The sequence below is a fragment of the Polypterus senegalus genome, chromosome 1 (assembly GCF_016835505.1).
Source record: "Polypterus senegalus isolate Bchr_013 chromosome 1, ASM1683550v1, whole genome shotgun sequence".
Lineage (NCBI taxonomy): Eukaryota > Metazoa > Chordata > Cladistia > Polypteriformes > Polypteridae > Polypterus > Polypterus senegalus.
Window position 1 is genome coordinate 162,510,196 of NC_053154.1, and position 22,370 is coordinate 162,532,565.

Here is a 22,370-nt window from a genome sequence, read left to right on the forward strand (position 1 = left end):
ACTTGATTAGGCTCCAGCCCATTCACATTTGCATTGAGTACAAAATGTGGTGTTGTATTTAAATCCAAGGTTTGTTGCCTCATTTCACATTTATGTGACCCCTTCAGCATGTCTGTTAATCTGTCAGTGAACCAGTGCAGATTAAATGCCAAAAATACATTTAAGCAATTATGTGTTTGTAGTCATAAAGTACCATGGGATGGCATTTTACTAACCAAATTTACTATTTTAAATGGAGGTTTCTTCCTTCAGTGTGGGTATTCTATACAAACTGTGAAGTATATATCATTGTGTTTTAGTCTAAATTACTTATCTTTTGATCATATGACTTTTATATGATTATTAAGTTACATGCAAACATGCAGTATTCATAGTCTGATCACCACCGTAACTCTCAGAACATCTGCTTGTGTTGTTCAGCATACATTAATACATTAAACAACCTGTTCATTGAATAGTTGAAAGTATTTTTCATCAGTTATTTAAATTCTGTAAAGTTCTATTTTCCCCTTGATGATAAATAAAGTAAAAAAGTGTTACTGCTTCCGGACTAACTATTATTGTAAAGTGAATTCTGACCAGTTCTACCAAGTCTGCCAAACAATAATTCAAGTTCCACATCTTTGTGCATGTTTCCTGAAATTCAGAAATATTCTTCATGTACATTCTTTTCATTAGAGGTTTTAAATGCCTTATATTGGTTATAGCATTTGAAATAAAAAACAAAAGCAAGAAATAGTTGATAGTTGGTGCTTTACCGGAGTTTGCCAAAGTTTATCATGCCACCAATACTGTACTGTAACTTTAATTATCAGACTTTATTAATTAAAATTCATTAGAAGCTTTATAGACATTCAAAATATAAACAGCCATATTTGTAAAGAAAATATTGTAGGAAAAACATAAAATACTACTTAATATGTCAGTTTTTCAAAAAAACACACTCACAAAAAGATGATTTTAAAACTGTTACTAAAGTGTTAATAATATAAGCAGAAAGACAAACTATTGTTAGCAACACAGGGAGAGCATGTAAATACAGTTTTTAAAAAAAATTTCATTTCAAATACCTTTTAATGAAGTACTTGTGGTATTTCCTTGGATGTTCTCTTGCGATGCTGTGGCTGTTATCGACTCAGATACTGTAGTTGTTGAAGTACTTACATAAACAATGTTAGTGATTTTTGTACCAGTGGTAGTTAGACAACCAGTGGTTAATGTATGTGTTGAAAGTGTACTAGTTGAAGGGGAAACACTGGTGGTAGGAGGGGAGGTAATAGTTGTGGTAAAAAGTGTTGTAGGAGAGGTAGTAGTTGAAGGAGAAGTGTTAGAAGTAAGTGCAGATGTAGTAATTGTTGTTTCAGTTGTTGGAGAAATAGTAGTAGTTGTAAATATTGTGTTTACTGATGAAGTACTTGAAGATACAGTTGAGGAACTGAGGACTGTGGTGAGAAGAGGTGTAGAAATAGTGGTGGTTAAAGAAGTGCTAATTAAAGGAGCTGTGGTAATTGTAGATGTGAATAAAAATGAGCTAGTTTCAGGAGTTGCAGAAATAGTAGTAGTTGAAGGGAAAATACTGGTAGTAGGAGTGGAGGGAACAGTTGTGGTAAAAAGTGTTGTAGGAGTGGTAACAGTTGAAGGAGAAGTGTTAGAAATAAGTGTGAATGGAGTAATTGTTGTTTCAGTTGTTGGAGAAATAGTAGTAATTGTAGATGTTGTGTTAGCTGAAGAAGTACTTGAAGATGCAGCTGAGGAACTGAGGACTGTGGTGAGAAGAGGTGTAGAAGTAGTGGTGGTTAAAGAAGTGGTAATTGAAGGACTTGCAGTAATTGTAGATGTGGATAGAAATGAGCTAGTTTGAGGACTTGCAGAAATAGTAGTAGTTGATTGGGAAATAGTGGTAGCAGGACGGGAGGTACCAGTTGTGGTAAAAAGTGTTGTAGGAATGGTAGTAGTTGAAGGAGAAGTGTTAGAAGTAAGTGTGGATGGAGTAATTGTTGTTTCAGTTGTTGGAGAAATAGTTGTAGTTGTAGATGTTGTGTTAGCTGAAGAGGTACTTGAAGATACAGTTGAGGAACTGAGGACTGTGGTGAGAAGAGGTGTAGAAATAGTGGTGGTTAAAGAAGTGCTAATTGAAGGAGCTGTGGTAGTCGTAGATGTGGATAGAAATGAGCTAGTTTCAGGAGTTGCAGAAATAGTAGTAGTTGAAGGGGAAATACTGGTAGTAGGAGTGGAGGGAACTATTGTGGTAAAAAGTGTTGTAGGAGTGGTAATAGTTGAAGGAGAAGTGTTAGAAGTAAGTGTGGATGGAGTAATTGTCGTTTCAGTTGTTGGAGAAATAGCAGTAATTGTAGATGTTGTGTAAGCTGAAGAAGTACTTGAAGATGCAGCTGAGGAACCGAGGACTGTGGTGAGAAGAGGTGTAGAAGTAGTGGTGGTTAAAGAAGTGCTAATTGAAGGGCTTGTGGTAATTGTAGATGTGGATAGAAATGAGCTAGTTTCAGGAGTTGCAGAAATAGTAGTAGTTAAATGGGAAATACTGGTAGTAGGAGTGGAGGGAACAGTTGTGGTAAAAAGTGTTGTAGGAGTGGTAGTAGTTGAAGGAGAAGTGTTAGAAGTAAGTGCAGATGTAGTAATTGTTGTTTCAGTTGTTGGAGAAATAGTAGTAGTTGTAGATGTTGTGTTAGCTGAAGAAGTACTTGAAGATTCAGTTGAGGAACTGAGGACTGTGGTGAGAAGAGGTGTAGAAGTAGTGGTGGTTAAAGAAGTGTTAATTGAAGGACTTGTGGTAATTGTAGATGTGGATAGAAATGAGCTAGTTTCAGAAGTTGCAGAAATAGTAGTAGTTGAAGGGGAAATACTGGTAGTAGGAGTGGAGGGAACTGTTGTGGTAAAAAGTGTTGTAGGAGTGGTAATAGTTGAAGGAGAAGTGTTAGAAGTAAGTGTGGATGGAGTAATTGTCGTTTCAGTTGTTGGAGAAATAGTAGTAATTGTAGATGTTGTGTTAGCTGAAGAAGTACTTGAAGATGCAGCTGAGGAACCGAGGACTGTGGTGAGAAGAGGTGTAGAAGTAGTGGTGGTTAAAGAAGTGCTAATTGAAGGGCTTGTGGTAATTGTAGATGTGGATAGAAATGAGCTAGTTTCAGGAGTTGCAGAAATAGTAGTAGTTAAATGGGAAATACTGGTAGTAGGAGTGGAGGGAACAGTTGTGGTAAAAAGTGTTGTAGGAGTGGTAGTAGTTGAAGGAGAAGTGTTAGAAGTAAGTGCAGATGTAGTAATTGTTGTTTCAGTTGTTGGAGAAATAGTAGTAGTTGTAGATGTTGTGTTAGCTGAAGAAGTACTTGAAGATTCAGTTGAGGAACTGAGGACTGTGGTGAGAAGAGGTGTAGAAGTAGTGATGGTTAAAGAAGTGCTAATTGAAGGACTTGTGGTAATTGTAGATGTGGATAGAAATGAGCTAGTTTCAGGACTTGCAGATATAGTAGTAGCTGAAGGGGAAATACTGGTAGTAGGAGTGGAGGGAACAGTTGTGGTAAGAAGTGTTGTAGGAGTGGTAGTAGTTGAAGGAGACGTGTTAGAAGTAAGTGCAGATGTAGTAATTGTTGTTTCAGTTGGAGAAATAGTAGTAGTTGTAGATGTTGTGTTAGCTGAAGAAGTACTTGAAGATTCAGTTGAGGAACTGAGGACTGTGGTGAGAAGAGGTGTAGAAGTAGTGGTGGTTAATGAAGTGCTAATTGAAGGACTTGTGGTAATTGTAGATGTGGATAGAAATGAGCTAGTTTCAGGACTTGCAGAAATAGTAGTAGTTGAAGGGGAAATACTGGTAGTAGGAGTGGAGGGAACAGTTGTGGTAAAAAGTGTTGTAGGAGTGGTAGTAGTTGAAGGAGAAGTGTTAGAAGTAAGTGCAGATGTAGTGATTGTTGTTTCAGTTGTTGGAGAAATAGTAGTAGTTGTAGATGTTGTGTTAGCTGAAGAAGTACTTGAAGATTCAGTTGAGGAACTGAGGACTGTGGTGAGAAGAGGTGTAGAAGTAGTGATGGTTAAAGAAGTGCTAATTGAAGGACTTGTGGTAATTGTAAATGTGAATAGAAATGAGCTAGTTTCAGGACTTGCAGAAATAGTAGTAGCTGAAGGGGAAATACTGGTAGTAGGAGTGGAGGGAACAGTTGTGGTAAGAAGTGTTGTAGGAGTGGTAGTAGTTGAAGGAGAAGTGTTAGAAGTAAGTGCAGATGTAGTAATTGTTGTTTCAGTTGGAGAAATAGTAGTAGTTGTAGATGTTGTGTTAGCTGAAGAAGTACTTGAAGATTCAGTTGAGGAACTGAGGACTGTGGTGAGAAGAGGTGTAGAAGTAGTGGTGGTTAATGAAGTGCTAATTGAAGGACTTGTGGTAATTGTAGATGTGGATAGAAATGAGCTAGTTTCAGGACTTGCAGAAATAGTAGTAGTTGAAGGGGAAATACTGGTAGTAGGAGTGGAGGGAACAGTTGTGGTAAAAAGTGTAGTAGCAGTGGTAGTAGTTGAAGGAGAAGTGTTAGAAGTAAGTGCAGATGTAGTGATTGTTGTTTCAGTTGTTGGAGAAATAGTAGTAGTTGTAGATGTTGTGTTAGCTAAAGAAGTACTTGAAGATTCAGTTGAGGAACTGAGGACTGTGGTGAGAAGAGGTGTAGAAGTAGTGATGGTTAAAGAAGTGCTAATTGAAGGACTTGTGGTAATAGTAGATGTGGATAGAAATGAGCTAGTTTCAGGACTTGCATAAATAGTAGTAGTTGAAGGGGAAATACTGGTAGTAGGAGTGGAGGGAACAGTTGTGGTAAAAAGTGTTGTAGGAGTGGTAGTAGTTGAAGGAGAAGTGTTAGAAGTAAGTGCAGATGTAGTGATTGTTGTTTCAGTTGTTGGAGAAATAGTAGTAGTTGTAGATGTTGTGTTAGCTGAAAAAATACTTGAAGATTCAGTTGAGGAACTGAGGACTGTGGTGAGAAGAGGTGTAGAAGTAGTGGTGGTTAAAGAAGTGTTAATTGAAGGACTTGTGGTAATTGTAGATGTGGATAGAAATGAGCTAGTTTCAGAAGTTGCAGAAATAGTAGTAGTTGAAGGGGAAATACTGGTAGTAGGAGTGGAGGGAACAGTTGTGGTAAAAAGTGTTGTAGGAGTGGTAGTAGATGAAGGAGAAGTGTTAGAAGTAAGTGCAGATGTAGTAGTTGTTGTTTCAGTTGTTGGAGAAATAGTAGTAGTTGTAGATGTTGTGTTAGCTGAAGAAGTACTTGAAGATTCAGTTGAGGAACTGAGGACTGTGGTGAGAAGAGGTGTAGAAGTAGTGATGGTTAAAGAAGTGCTAATTGAAGGACTTGTGGTAATTGTAGATGTGGATAGAAATGAGCTAGTTTCAGGACTTGCAGAAATAGTAGTAGTTGAAGGGGAAATACTGGTAGTAGGAGTGGAGGGAACAGTTGTGGTAAAAAGTGTTGTAGGAGTGGTAGTAGTTGAAGGAGAAGTGTTAGAAGTAAGTGCAGATGTAGTGATTGTTGTTTCAGTTGTTGGAGAAATAGTAGTAGTTGTAGATGTTGTGTTAGCTGAAAAAATACTTGAAGATTCAGTTGAGGAACTGAGGACTGTGGTGAGAAGAGGTGTAGAAGTAGTGGTGGTTAAAGAAGTGTTAATTGAAGGACTTGTGGTAATTGTAGATGTGGATAGAAATGAGCTAGTTTCAGAAGTTGCAGAAATAGTAGTAGTTGAAGGGGAAATACTGGTAGTAGGAGTGGAGGGAACAGTTGTGGTAAAAAGTGTTGTAGGAGTGGTAGTAGATGAAGGAGAAGTATTAGAAGTAAGTGCAGATGTAGTAGTTGTTGTTTCAGTTGTTGGAGAAATAGTAGTAGTTGTAGATGTTGTGTTAGCTGAAGAAGTACTTGAAGGTTCAGTTGAGGAACTGAGGACTGTGGTGAGAAGAGGTGTAGAAGTAGTGGTGGTTAAAGAAGTGCTAATTGAAGGACTTGTGGTAATTGTAGATGTGGATAGAAATGAGCTAGTTTCAGGACTTGCAGAAATAGTAGTAGTTGAAGGGGAAATACTGGTAGTAGGAGTAGAGGGAACAGTTGTGGTAAAAAGTGTTGTAGGAGTGGTAGTAGTTGAAGGAGAAGTGTTAGAAGTAAGTGCAGATGTAGTAATTGTTGTTTCAGTTGTTGGAGAAATAGTAGTAGTTGTAGATGTTGTGTTAGCTGAAGAAGTACTTGAAGATGCAGTTGAGGAACTGAGGATTGTGGTGAGAAGAGGTGTAGAAATAGTGGTGGTTAAAGAAGTGCTAATTGAAGGACTTGTGGTAATTGTAGAAGTGGATAGAAATGAGCTAGTTTCAGGAATTGTAGAAATAGAAGTAGTTGAAGAGGAAATACTGGTAGTAGGAGTGGAGGGAACAGTTGTGGTAAAAAGTGTTGTAGGAGTGGTAGTAGTTGAAGGAGAAGTGTTAGAAGTAAGTGCAGATGTAGTGATTGTTGTTTCAGTTGTTGGAGAAATAGTAGTAGTTGTAGATGTTGTGTTAGCTGAAAAAATACTTGAAGATTCAGTTGAGGAACTGAGGACTGTGGTGAGAAGAGGTGTAGAAGTAGTGGTGGTTAAAGAAGTGTTAATTGAAGGACTTGTGGTAATTGTAGATGTGGATAGAAATGAGCTAGTTTCAGAAGTTGCAGAAATAGTAGTAGTTGAAGGGGAAATACTGGTAGTAGGAGTGGAGGGAACAGTTGTGGTAAAAAGTGTTGTAGGAGTGGTAGTAGATGAAGGAGAAGTATTAGAAGTAAGTGCAGATGTAGTAGTTGTTGTTTCAGTTGTTGGAGAAATAGTAGTAGTTGTAGATGTTGTGTTAGCTGAAGAAGTACTTGAAGGTTCAGTTGAGGAACTGAGGACTGTGGTGAGAAGAGGTGTAGAAGTAGTGGTGGTTAAAGAAGTGCTAATTGAAGGACTTGTGGTAATTGTAGATGTGGATAGAAATGAGCTAGTTTCAGGACTTGCAGAAATAGTAGTAGTTGAAGGGGAAATACTGGTAGTAGGAGTAGAGGGAACAGTTGTGGTAAAAAGTGTTGTAGGAGTGGTAGTAGTTGAAGGAGAAGTGTTAGAAGTAAGTGCAGATGTAGTAATTGTTGTTTCAGTTGTTGGAGAAATAGTAGTAGTTGTAGATGTTGTGTTAGCTGAAGAAGTACTTGAAGATGCAGTTGAGGAACTGAGGATTGTGGTGAGAAGAGGTGTAGAAATAGTGGTGGTTAAAGAAGTGCTAATTGAAGGACTTGTGGTAATTGTAGAAGTGGATAGAAATGAGCTAGTTTCAGGAATTGTAGAAATAGAAGTAGTTGAAGAGGAAATACTGGTAGTAGGAGTGGAGGGAACAGTTGTGGTAAAAAGTGTTGTAGGAGTGGTAGTAGTTGAAGGAGAAGTGTTAGAAGTAAGTGCAGATGTAGTAATTGTTGTTTCAGTTGTTGGAGAAATGGTAGTAGTTGTAGATGTTGTGTTAGCTGAGGAAATACTTGTAGATACAGTTGGGGAACTGAGGACTGTAGTGAGTTCAGGTGTGGAAGTGGCACTGGTTGAAGAAGTGCTAATTGATGGTACCATGGTAGATGTAAGTGTGGAAATAGGAACTGTGGTAAGAATTGATGTAGGAATAGTTGTGGTTTCTGAAGTTGTTGGTGGATGGGTTGTGCTGGAGATATCTAAAGGATTACATATTAATGTGGTATATGTTTGTCCTGCTGTTTCAATTATGTAGCCAATTGCATTGCCTGTTGGTGGATACCAACTGAGACCAATTGAAGATGTGGTTATATTATCAACATTCAGTTCACCAACAGCTTCAGGCTCTGTGGAATATACAGTTAAATTAATAATAAATTAATTAATTCATATAGCTTATTGAAATTACAGTATGCAATATAATGATTAACTTCAGGATTTATAGCACAAATAAGATTAACTTTGTGATGGGCTTTGCCTTAAACCAACAACAGCAACATTTATTTCTATAGCACATTTTTACAGAAAGATTGTACAGTAGCTCAGTGTTTTACAAGCAGTAAAAGAAGAAAATTACAGTAACAAAAATAAAACAAAAAATAGATAAATCACAAATAGACCAGAGAGTAAATGAAATTCTAATTAAATTCAGACAGTTTGGGTCTCTTGTTGTCAATAAGAAGTATAACTATACTGGCTTTTTCAAGTGAAAAGATCTGAACAAAAGTTGTAAGAACAGGCAGTCCCCATGTTATGTACGAGATAGAGACTGTAGGTTTATTCTATAAGTTTAATTTATATGTGACTCGGAACAGGTATATAATTTTAAGGGGAAATAGACGCCTGCAGCGTCTGCCCACCGAAAACGAAAGGGTGCGGCCAAAGGCAGGTAGTGAATCGCGCACCACTGCTCCCATTCAACAGGCAGCCACCTGAGGCACACTACAGTGCTGCCCCCCGCTGACCCATTCACCCTCAAAGGCCTCCGTTCAGTCACAACCGGGTCACCCTTTGCAGCATCACTAGCCGCCCACCGAGAACAAACAGGGCAGCCATTCGAGGGACACTGCAAGGCTGTGTGGTGGGTGTGCAGTGAACGCCCGCCTCCGCCCCATCCAGCCTCTGTCCTGTCAGGAGCAGTAGCTGCGGCGATGTGGTGGGCTGGCAGTAAACCGCCCCATCAAGCCTCCATCCTGTACATGAGCAGTACTGTGTTTCCTGAAAATAAGACCAGGTCTTATATTAATTTTTGCTCCTGAAAGATGCTTTAGGGCTTATTATCATATTTATTCATGTACAACAATATTCTTCTGGAATATTGTCATAACTCTCCACATTCAAACCCTGAATTCCAGCCTGAATTTCTTGCTACCCCAGCCGCTTTTAGGATCCAACAGGATCGAAGTGCCTGCTTCGATGTTTGATGAATGGTTCAATGTGGTGAAGCAAAATGCTGACATACAAATGCATTCATAGTGATTTATATTCAAGCATTGCATATTCCCCAAAGTAATGACACGATATATTTTAAAAGGCTCACATACCATCTTCTGTGCCATCTTTTTTTTTTGCACCTTGTACCATCAGAATGTACAGCGGCGTATTTGAGCCACAGAGAAAAAAAAAGAAGAACATAATGAAAATGTATATTTTGTGATTAAAGTGGAAATTTCGGCTTTAAACTCGAAATGTCCACTTTAACCTTGTACTTTACTTTATCATTAAAGTAGACTGTCGAAAATGTCATCTTAAAACCGACCCAGTTGTTAATCGCTACGCACTTCTGGTTTTTCCTCCTGACCAGACAGCAGGGCAAGCTGCAATAGATTGCCACACAGAACCTATTACATTTTTAATATTCCAGCTCTCTGCACTTTTAGAATTCTTAGATTTATACTTGATATCATTTTCATGATGAAATGCATTCAAATATGTTTGTTACCTTTTACAGATAAATCATTAACTTTGTTTAAATAATGAATACTGTTAATAGTTACACATATGGGGGTGCATAGTGGCAGATTTGTAGCGCTGCTGTCTCGCAAGGAGTCACGTTCATTGTGATCCCTGCCTGGAGTTTGCATGTTTTCTTGGTGGGTTTCCACAGTGTGCTCAGTTTTCCATCCAAAGACATGAAGGTTTGGGGATTTGGTGAAGCTACAATGACGCCAGGGTATGTGTGTGCTTGTGTTCACCTTGCGATGAGCTGATGCCCCGTCCAGAGATTTTGTCTCTGTCTTGTGCAGATTCTGCTGGAATGGGCACATCCCTGAATTGATGTATGTAATCATTAAACGTCTTTTTCAGACATACTGTATTGTGGCAAAGTTTCCTTGGAATTTAATGGATGTTTCTGGCACACGCGTCGCATCGCGTGGCGCCTTACTTTTCAGCTGACTATCTTGACGAGGGCTTGTTTTTGGGGTAGGGCTTATATTACAGAGCAGCCTAAAAATCATGCTAGGGCTTATTTTCGGAGTAGTAGCTGTGGCCCTGGGGCCTCATGTATAAACGGTGCGTACGCACAGAAATGTTGCGTAAGAACTTTTCCACATTCAAATCGCGATGTATAAAACCTACACTTGGCGTAAAGCCACGTACTTTTCCATGGTACCTCATACCTTGTCGTATGCAAGGTTTTGCAGACTGGCGGCACCCAGCGTCAAAGCAGTGCTACTGTTCCTGTGTGGTTACACCTTATTTTCCTGACGCGGCTTTATAAATACACTGAAACTAACCGCATATTGTTTATTAGTGTAACGCATCTGATTGTAATTAACTTGTAACAATATAATTGTCCAGGGAACAGCCATAGTATTCCAAATACCATAACTGTTACTCTCACTTCTCCTTCTTCTTCTTCTTCTTTCAGCTCCTCCTGTTAGGAGTTTCCACAGCGGATCATCTTTTTCCATATTAGCCTACTCTCACTGCACCACTCGGAGTATTTATATCACTGTATCTGAGTGTGAATCACAGCAGCAGCTGATCGGAAAGAGAATTATCGGTATACAGCTTTAAGGACACGCTGTCTCAGCCACTGCAAAACGTTTTAAAGCCTTTCCTGTATGAACCTCGCGGTTCAGAAACAGTTTCATCCAAAGAACTTTAAATGCACTCAATCAATTGTACCTTGTAGAACTGTTTGTACTTATAAGTACAATCACCCCACTGTAAACTTGCACTACAGTTAAAATATTGCACAACCTGCGCCACTTTATAAAGCGCGTATTTACATATGATGATGATATCATTTTTAAGATGAAATGCAGCAAAATATGTTTATCAAATTATACAGATAAAACTTTAACTTCATTTAAATAATCTATATTCTTCACTGGGAGTGTCGTGAAGGAATAGAATAATTAAACATGTACTACGAAGATATTTCAATGTTCCTTAAACGTTTTGAAGAATCGGCGCTAAGCTTACAGATGGCTTAACTTCTATTACAGAGCTGATTGTGTGGCGATCGGTTACTTGGGGAAAGAAAAGCAAGGACTGCAGTGGCGGCTATGCCAATATATATTGAATATACAACAGAAAGAGAAAATAGCAACACAGCTAAAAACGCAGCGACAAATTTCGGCAAAAGTTAAATGCTTGTGTCATGAGCACGAGGCGGTTATGCAGTGTCTGCAACGGACGTGGCCATCCACTGTGCATAAGCTACCTTACTGACATTGGCGGGAAAGGAGCCACCGATTCTTCTGCTGCCCAGTGCCACCACAAGACTAGAGCCGCCCCTGAGTACTGCTGCAATAAATTATTTCATTGAAGTGAAACCCATGTTTAATAACGTGCTTTAACTCCTATCATCATAAAATTGATATCACGTATACATCTCAGTATTTTAGTTATTCAGAGAGCTGTAATATCACGAATGTAATGGATTCTGTGTCCAGTTGGAGGAAGAGAGCCGGTTTAAGAAGCAAGTAGTGATTCGCATACATAGAGCACACAGAAGATCAAATACAAAACAAAGTATTTAACGTGCTACTTTAATTACGATGCGATTTGAGAAACTGGTTAATTAAACGATTTTAAGATGAAGTTTATGATGTTCTACTTTAATGACAAAATAAACTACGTGATTAAAGTGATAATGTCTAGATTGAAGTTGACATTTCGTGCTTTTTCCCCCACTGTGTGCCTTTTTTTCTCTGTACCCTAATAAGCTTTCATATGACACTCAGACAGTGGGCTTACAACTCGCCTTTTCACGGTGACTTTGATATGTGACTTCTTTTTATTTCCGGCACTGTGCGATTTTGTGAACGTGAGCTTTCAAATTTCTCCAACACGCTATGTCACTCAATCAACTTCCTTTTGTTGATTATACCACGGTTTATTTGAACAAATAGTATGTTTTTCCTTTGCCTCCACTTGGTATTCGCTGAAATTCTTATATTTTCCCCCCGTGCGTTTTTCATTGTCTTTTCACAGAAAGCTGAGTTTAAGGGCGATTTATATTCATTTGCATATTCAAAGAGGCGTAATTCTGGGAGGAGCTGGGGCGTTACATAAAGCGCGTGCACGAGCATTACTTTTCACGCTGATCGGGATTTATGTAGCGGAAGAACATTTTAAGTTGGAGTACGCACAGATTCCTGCATCTGGATTTTTCTGTGCATAAGCACATTTCGGCTTTTGTGCTTACGCCATGTCATAGTGCGAGTTCTACGCACGGCGTTATACATGAGGCCCCTGGTGACTATGGACTATGGTCACCACTTGCCGCGCACCCAGCCTTCCACTGAGAATGAATGGGGTGCAGCCCCCACCGCCCCATTTATCAACTGGAGCCGCCCAAGGGACACTACACTGCTCGAAATCCCCTGCCAGCCACTGCTTGCAGGCCAAAGATGACGGAGCGACAGTTATTGAGGAGCTTGCATCATGTCCCCCAGACAGATGAAGGAGCAGCTGTGGCCCCGTTCGCAAGCATGAGTTGTTCATATGTCGGATGTCCGTAACTCAGGGACTACCTGTATACATTTTCTCCTGAATTGTGCTGAGGGGTTTCGGGTCACAGGGAGCTCGTGATTATCACAGCAGAACTGGGTGTAAGGCAAGACGTGATGGACAGTACGGGCTTTGACAGGGCTCTATCCCACTGACAAATTGAAAAGTGTGTGCTCCACACAAAATTCAGTAACAGGTACCTATAAATAAAGTTTTGTTTACATCCAGCTATTTACTCTAAAAGTTTGATTGGGTGACACAGTTGCCTGTGTTCATGTCACAAAGTTTTGGATGCTTGGTTTAGGAATGAAAAAGGGGATAGATGGTATTTCCTTCATAGCATATATATAAAACACAATAAGGTTCATATCTGGGCTTAGGATTTAATCAGCGCTTGAAGTGAAAACAGGTAAGTGGCGGTAATTTGTTTTCTTCGGTTTCTTTGTTCTTGAACCTACTCACGATGGATTTCAAACTTTACGCAGTTTTTTAAGCAAGTGGATTCTTTGTCTTCTCAGAGTTTTGCGATGACATATGTATATTAGATTGGAGTAGGGTTTAGGTGTTAAGCAGGATATGCTAACCATTTACTACTGGAAAACCGAGGCAAAAAATGGAATAAAGCCAGTATGTCAAACACCTTCTTCAAGCTCTGTGTTTAGTAACAAGTGCTGGCCAGTGAAATGCGCAGTTTTCATACAAATGAAAAGAAAGTAACACAAATTTAACACACTGCTTGTAGTGCATTACCTTTTATAATAAGTAACTATATACAATATTTAGTTACTTCTTTGTAAATAGTAACTAATGTAAGTAAGTTTCTTTCAAAAGTAGCATTTCCCAATAATGTTACTGACATCAAAAGCAGAAATGATTCAAATGTATAGACTTGGTAATAATTTTTTTTTCACCATAACTGTCCATGTCCTCACATACATAATATACTGATATTGCAAAGCATACTACTAAAAGTAGTATAAGAGAAAAAAATTGAAGGATTATGAGCATTTCAGCACAATTTAGTACACTAATGGAATAATAATCTCTAGTCTCATTATTTTTTATACTCAACAAAATCAAATAGATGAGCTGAATCTTGCCTTTGAATGGTACTAAAGGGGTTTGTTGTGTGATTTCATATATTAATTAATTATGATAAGTGGAAATACATAAACCATAGTAACCCAATCTAATTTACACAAAACCTTTCTCCACCCTTAATTGCTTATTTCAGTCTTAAACAGCTGCATTCAGTGTTATAATGGCTCCTTAATAGCAATAAGTTGCAAATAATGAAAGAGCCAGCAGTTCTCCATACAAATATTTTCCATTTACACCTATGTGGATTCAACATGCATTATTTGGTTAAATAAAACACTTAAAGATAAAATGTGACAGACTGAAAATTAGGTTTCAAATCATTTGGCTGATACCCTTGGAAAGGAAATTATGTATGATATTAGAATCGAACATTGCAGACTTCTTCTTCTTCCTTTTATTCGGCTGCTTCCGTTAGGGGTCGCCACAGCGAATCATCTTCTTTCTTATCTTTCTGTCCTCTGCAGCTTGTTCTGTTACACCCATCACCTGCATGTCCTCTCTCACCACATCCATAAACCTTCGCTTAAGAATTCCTCTTTTCCTCTTTCCTGGCAGCTCTATCCTTAGCATCCTTCTCCCAAATATACCCAGCATCTCTCTTCTGCACATGTCCAAACCAATGCAATCTCGCCTCTCTGACTTTATCTCCCAGCCGTCCAAATCGAGCTGACCCTCTAATGTACTCATTTCTAATCCTGTTCATCCTCGTCACGCCCAATGCAAATCTTAGCATCCTTAACTCTGCCACCCCCAGCTCTGTCTCCTGCTTTCTGGTCAGTGCCACCGTCTCCAACTCATATAACATAGCTGGTCTCACTACTGTCCTGTAGACCTTCCTTTTCACTCTTGCTGATACCCATCTGTCACAAATTACTCCTGACACTTTTCTCCACCCTTCCTGCACTCTCTTTTTCACCTCTTTTCCACAATCCTAATTACTCTGTACTGTTGATCCCAAGTAATTAAACTCATCCACCTTCACTAACTCTACTCCCTGCATCCTCACCATTCCGCTGACCTCCCTCTCATTTACACACGTATTCTGTCTTGTTCCTACTGACCTTCATTCCTCTCCTCTCTAGAGCATATCTCAACCTCTCCAGGGTCTCCTCAACATGCTTCCTACTATCGCTACAGATCACAATGTCATCAGCAATCATCATAGTCCGCGGGGACTCCTGTCTAATCTCGTCTGTTTACCTGTCTATCACCTTTGCAAATAAGAAAGGTCTCAGAGCTGATCCCTGATGTAATCCCACCTTCAACTTGAATACATCCGTCACTCCTACCGCAGACGTCACCACTGTCACACTTCCCTCGTACATATCCTGTATAACTGTTACGTACTTCTCTGCCACTCCCATCTTCCTCATACAATACCACAGCTCCTCTCGAGGCACCCTGTCATATGCTTTCTCCAGGTCCACAAAGACACAATGCAACTCCTTCTGGCCTTCTCTAAACTTCTCCATCAACATCCTCAGAGAAAACATTGCATCTGTGGTGCTCTTTCTTGGCATGAAACCATACTGCTGCTCAATAATCATCACCTCACTTCTTAACCTAGCTTCCACTACTCTTTCCCATAACTTCATGCTGTGGCTCATCAATTTTATTCCCCTGTAGTTACTGCAGTCTTGAACATTCCCCTTATTCTTAAATATCGGCACCAGTACACTTCTTCTCCACTCCTCAGGCATCCTCTCACTTTTCAAGATTCCATTAAACAATCTGGTTAAAACGGCACTGCCATCTCTCCTAAACACCTCCATGTTTGCACAGGTATATCGTCTGGACCAATGGCCTTTCCATTTTTCATCCTCTTCATAGCTGTCCTTACTTCCTCCTTGCTAATCCGTTGCACTTCCTGATTCACTATCTCCACATCGTCCAACCTCTTCTCTCTCTCATTCTCTTTATTCATCAGCCTCTCAAAGTACTCTTTCCATCCGCTCAACACACTGTCCTCGCTTGTGAGTACATTTCCATCTTTATCCTTTATCACTCTAACCTGCTGCACATCTTTCCCAGCTCTGTCCTTCTGTCTAGCCAATCGGTACAGGTCCTTTTCTCCCTCTTTATTGTCCAACCTGTCATACAACTCATCATACGCCTTTTCTTTAGCCTTTGCCACCTCTCCCTTCACCTTGCACCTTATCTCCTTGTACTCTTGTCTACTGTCTGTATCTCTCTGACTATCCCACTTCTTCTTTGCCATCCTCTTCCTCTGTATACTCTCCTGTATTTCCTCATTGCACTCCCAGGTTTCCTTTTCCTCCTTCCTTTCCAGATGTCATGCCAAGCACCCTTCTTGCTGTCACCCTTACTACATCTGCTGTAGTTTCCCTTACTAACAAGCAATAAAATTAAATAAGGTCTGAGACTGGCAATCATTGTTTTCTAATTCAGCTGTTGGGTTGGAAGGAAAACCTGCAGCCAATGTGGCCCTTCAGAATCGACATTGTCTATCCCTGATTTAGGGTGGGGTGTGGGAAACACTTCTTTGTAAGCATGTCACACAATAAAACCTTTAATTCATTGGGCAAACATGTGTCTGAAAGTTTGTGTCAGGAGTTTGGGCAACTGCAGCACCCCTGGGGATCACAACGCCTAAATAAGTAACTAAAGTAAATTAACACTGCTGTCAAATTGGAAATGCAAATACGCCAATGCCAGAATAGCCGTGGTGTTTAAAACCATATTAGACCCCAATTTTTTTCTAAACTGTATTTGATGTTGTTAAGCCATATAGTGATGCAATAGTCAAAATGAGAGAAAGACATCATAGCAGACAGAAGCACTTGACAGATGCCTGAACAGCAATTTAGTGAGCAACACATTAAATTAGACTGTTTAGTGGTAAACTCACAGTAATCTCCTATACCACATTGTTAGCACCTTTGACTGACTGATTTTGGTTAACTGGAAGCATTCAAAATCACCTTCCAAAAATAAATGGGAAGTTGACATCTTATCTATATGGTATACATGAATGCTAAGATGTGTGATTTCAACACTGAGGTGGCCTCTTTACACTCAATCAGTTCAAGACATTATGTTTTTTGAAAATCTTATCTGAGAAAATCCAGATAGGTATCCGAATTTGAATTGTTATTAAAACAAAAACACTCTGCAAACAGCATCTTTTTTGAAATCTGTCCACCGTCTACAGGTGGCAGTAAAACTTGCAATATGTAAATAGCTCAACTGCAAAATAAAGATGGCATGAGGACAGATTTAGCAGGGGTCACTAGATTTTCAGTTGTGACCGATGCACTACACAATGCTACAGAGAAACCCTCCATTACTTTTGATTCACAGCAAATATGCCTGAGAGTGTGTAACTAACACAGTATAGCAAACAGAGTTTCATCCTGCACAACACAATACTGCATGACCGCACTGTACTAATAAAAATGCAGATTAAATTACTTCGGGACTATGCAAGGAAGTTAGCATGAAACTGAACAAAAACATACAAGTCTACATCAATTCCAATAGTTTTTATCATTTGTTGTTTCGATATGTGTTGTCAGGTTATTTATAATTTTGTTCCTTCTTGTGATTTAGTTCTTAACTGGCACATATAGTTTCAAATACTTTCTTGTATTACATTTTAAACTGTCCATCTGGCCGTATTTTTGACATTGGGCAAAACTTGATGATTGTTGCAGCAAGATACTCTTGTTAGGTTCACACTACTATTACTTAATCTTGAACAAAATAAAGGTTTCTGGAAGCCCGTTATTAAAGGTGTTATATGGTCAATGACCACAAGGTGACAGTGTTGCACAGTGGGTGTAAGGATTTTGAAGCAAGTCCATTGAACCTAAAAACTCATCGATGTACTACATGACATAACTGGGCCCCATATTGCCATTGCATTTTATTGTTGGACACATAAATGTTGACAGGAAGAAAAAGTGAAAAACTTCCCAGCAGTTTGAAATAGGACCATTTTGAATTTCAAGTGAAAAAGCTAAACTTATGATTTAGAAAAAGGAACAAATCCTTTGAAGTAAAGCTACATCAATGTAAACTCTGCCTTTTTTCTTACTTTCATAACCAATCAAGTGTTTTAAATAAAACCTTGTTTAAAAAGTTTGTAATATGCATAAAATCAAATTGTGAATATTGTTTTGTCTTTCCTCTTTTTGACTAGAACAATAATTTCTAATGTCCCTGTCACGTCTGATGACTTTTGCAGTGATTTTCAGTAAAATTAAGTTGTGTAGGGAATATACCCAGCACCTCACTCTAACTAGTACACAGCTCGATCCAAAAAAAATAGATCAGAGGTGGGGTTCTGTTTGCATGATAGCTGACAATCAATGAATGCTCATCCAAAAGTACAAGTGTAAAATGTACCAATGAGGAATATAGAACATGGATATTTTGGTCCTCACAAACAGAAGGGAGGCTCATCTGACTGAGGTCTTATGTTTTATGTACCACAACAGAATGGAAAAAGAGCAGAGATTGTGGCTGAACTCGCTGCAGCTGTTAACTCTTTGTATACTGTAGCTCTAGTTTAATCAGGCAGCATTCTACTGACTGTCACAAAAAGGGATGAGCACAGTTGTGCTGGACAATCTGTAAATGTGATATACCCAGTGATTTTCAATTATGTAAACCAATATGGTCCAGCAACGACATTAACAACTGCAGTTGGCAAGCCTGAAATACCCAATGACTAGATGTCACATAATGTTTAGTTGAGATAAACATCAAAACTTGGTGCCTGCGTAACTTCTAAAATATTATTTTAATACTGTGCTAAAGTTGCAGTATAATAATAATTACAGCAAAGTTATACACTATATAGGAGTTAAAAAGGGTTTACTTGCTAATACATATATGGGCAAAGCTAGAGTGCAAAACAAAAAGAATATTGCTTTAAATGATTACTGATTTCTTCTGAATGTATTCTTATCTTTTCATTAATATTTAAATTTTCATTAACTTACTTGTAAATATTATGGTTGTCACAGCAGGTCCTTCAGTCATATTGTCTCCAGTCAGCAAAATAACTTCCATTGTATATTTGCTTCCAGGTGTCAATCCAGTGACAAGGGTTGATTTAGAATTAACTATCATAGTGGTGTTTGTAGGTCCAAGGCCTTTGACTTTGTAGCCGACTGCATTACTGCTTTGTGTAGTCCAGATGAGACCAACAGAGGTTGTATTAATAAATGTCACTGATAGATTCCCAATAGTGCCAGGATCTTAAAAAGAAAAGAAATATTATATAATAATAAACGTATGAAATTCATAGTGGACAGTATCGTCGTGCAGTGGGTTGGTGCTGCTGCCTAACTGTTCCAGAGGTCTGGATGTGAACCCTGGGCCAATCAGAGTTTTTACATTCTTTCTTACATCTTCTTTCTTTGAAAATTAGAAACTGAAGCAATAACACAATGAAAAGCTACAGTAATGCATGTTAACTCACATGCAGGTATCAAGAAACAAATGATGATATATGATATAAAAAATCTAGCATTAAAGTAACATATGCAGGCAACCCTCATGTTAAGAATGAGTTCTGTTCCTGCAGACATTCATAACCTAAATTTTGTATGCAAGTCCTTTAGTGGGACGTTGGCAAAAATGTGTAATGCTGTGTCTGAGCTTGTTTACTTCCAGGCTTCCTCCCATATGCCAAAGATGCACTTCTCAGGTCATTCCTCAGGTTTAAACTGTTTGAGTGGGTGATATCTAGTGTGTCTCATCTAGGGTTATTTCCTGTCTTACACCTGGTGATGCTGGGATAGGAATCAACTTCCATGACCCTGAACTGTATAAACAGGTAGGCAACTTAATCATTAGATGTAAAAGTGTAGGCAGCAATATTAAAATTATTTACATTTAAAGCTGGGGTAAGATTAGTCTAAATTTGTCATTACATATCCACCTACATAAACCACAAAGGAAGTTACAGAAGCACTTTGGTAAAGCCTAATCACTCTTATTAAGCTATTTGATCACTGATAATAGCTCTCATACTACTAGTGTGATTTGGCATTCCATATTTCATAGTACAGCCTTGTACATCAGACACAAATTAGGAACCCTAACCTCTTCTTTAAAGATGCCTGTTTGTCCCAGATAGAAGTATAGAAGCGTCAAAATCATAACTTATTGCAATAAACAGATGACATGTTCATCAATTTGTGTATTCATTTAGTGTTTACAATTACATTTATACAGCTCACACTTTCTGTTTTTTAATTTTTTCACTATCTTTCAATTGTATTTTTGTTAAAATAAGTGGACTCTGAGGTCTGTAGTTTACCAAAACAGTAAAATGAGTGTTATGATGTTACTTGGATCAATTGTTCATTGAAATGAACTAATTCTGTGCAATTCAAATCTGTCATCTGAATGAGACTTTTGTTTATTTGTGTAGATTGGGAAGACAAATGTCATGCTTTTGGGTAAACATGTACAATACTTCTTATATATAATTATATATATTTGTCTGCAATATTTCCTATATGAATCTGTACATCTACCTAGTTATATATATGATTTAGACTCTGAAGTTTTGATAAGCACTAGTGGGCTTTGCCCCCTGTTTGCTTCGTTTGCCAACCCCCATGCCTGCGCTACATGACAGCAATTTCGCGTCTCTGCCGCTCACAAACAATAAAACTTTTAATTCTCAGGGATAGGCCTCTTCATTGGGAAAAAACACTACTTTTCCCTGATGGCAACACGAATTAGACAATCTACAAGTCTCCGACTTGAACTTTAAAGCCAAACAATATCTACAGACTGTACTTCTGTCATATCACTTATTCAATCACTATATTCAATCTCTTTTTGCTTGTACCTTTTCGTCAATATCGCATTGATTTTTGATTCCGTGTTTGGAATTACATCGCGACAACACAACATATAACTGTCTGTGAGTGATTATCGTTTCTTTCTCTCTACACGAACTGTGTCTGACAATAGCATTCACACAAATGAGAAATGATTGAACAGTGTTTGTGGTTGTAAATGTTTTGGATGTGGGCAGGAATTTTACAAATCTCTTTGCATGAAGTCTTGTCTCGTGGGGCTTGAAATAAATCTTGCGGGATTTCACTTTTAACAAACAACCAATCTTTTAGGATATGCCTCTTCATTGGGAAAAAACAGTACTTTTCCTGATGGCAACACGAATTAGACAATCTAGAAGTCTTCAACTTAAAGTTTAAATCCAAACAATATATTCAATCTCTTTTCGCTGTTCCGTTATTTCACCGAGTAATAATTTCCTTTTGTTTGCGCTAATGCAATTTTTACTATCATTTAAAACTTTCGAATTTTCGTACTTCCATTATGTCTAATCAGCTCTGCATGTGTATCATGCCAATGTTTTTGAATTATTCATATTCATAATGTTCTACTTTGTCATCTACTCTTTGTCTTTTATTTCCGGCCCCAGGTGTGTATAAATCTCTTGGCACAAAGTCATGTCTCGTGGGCTGTGAAAGTGTCACTCTTCAAAAGATTACGTCTTGTCACAGGATAAAAAGTCTTGTCTCCCAAGATGTTTTTATTATAATAGAGAGATATATCTTACTGAAAAGGGTTACTTAAGTTGGGAGTTTTATTCATGGCAGTTTATATTAATCATGCAAGATTTCTATCAGTTATACTCTCAAACACAAGAAACAACTGCCTGTTAACATATCCTGCAATAAACCAAAAAATTATTTTCATAAAAGTAAGGAGCAGTTTTGTATCAAACAAAAAAAAGGCAACATCAAAGGCACCATTTTATGTTCAATAGGAAGTATAACATTTAAATGAACAAGGCCCCATAACAATGTACAAAAATATCAAATAAATATGAATAATAAATATATCAAATAAATAATGTATATGAAAACTAATTAAAATAAAAAAAGAAGTTCTGAAGGTCAACAACCAAACATCCTGGGCATAAAATAAAACCCTAGAAGTGATGAAAAGTCCATGGTTTTAGAGACCTTAAGGAAAGTTCTGGTAGCTCTACATTGTTTCTCCACAGTGAATGGAGCAATAAAACAATGAAAAACTAATCCACATTAAATCATATGCAGGTGTAATGGCAAAAATGATAATTTATGATAAAGTAAGTAAAATTGAAGTTATATATACTTGTAACTGTTATAAATGAGTTCTGTTTCTGCCAACATTCATTACCTGATTTTATATGTAAGCTGGAACTTGCACTGACAAATGTCACTTAGTGAGAAACCTGCAAAAATGTGTCATGCTGTATTTCTTATTTTACAAAAAAAACAATATTTCAGTACTTAAAGTTACAAAACGCAAATAATTTAAACTAAACATTTAAACCACGGATATGTTCTGTACATAATGTTGACCTTATTCTTAAACATTCTACAGTTTTACATAATGATACAGTAACTTGTGGAGCTAAAGAAGGCATATTGATGGAACAATAATCCACCACTAAGTGATGACTGAGACATGTGCTGTCTCTGCTGACAATCTATTAGATATGACCAGGCTTGTCTTGTCTATACTTTGTTAAATCCTGTGCTGCACAATCTAGCTGTTTTATGTTAAACACATTTGATTTCAGTTATTGGTCCTTTACCTGTATTTTGTTTTCTGGTAATCTAAAGATGACTTCATTTTTTGTTTTGTTTTACAGACACAAACATGTATCCTTACTGAACAAGTAACACACTGAACCTCCCTTTTACTATTGAATGTATGATCATTCTGTTAACTTGAACTTCTATTTCTGGGTGTGGGTTCAGTGTTGCTTTTTGCAGGGGTGGACAAATTGTAAATGGATATGAAGGTCT

General features: G+C 38.1%; 1 protein-coding gene across 1 annotated transcript in view; it reads right to left on the reverse strand.

Moving 5' to 3' along the window:
* LOC120537727 (mucin-2-like) overlaps window positions 1-22,370 on the reverse strand; it is a 74,706-nt gene that overhangs the window by 8,200 nt on the left and 44,136 nt on the right. The window contains exons 2-3 of the mRNA XM_039766922.1: window positions 18,528-18,785; window positions 1,071-7,841 (exon numbers count right to left, since the gene is read on the reverse strand). Coding sequence (XP_039622856.1) covers window positions 1,071-7,841; window positions 18,528-18,785 — 7,029 coding nt within the window. The remainder of the gene's footprint in view (window positions 1-1,070; window positions 7,842-18,527; window positions 18,786-22,370) is intronic.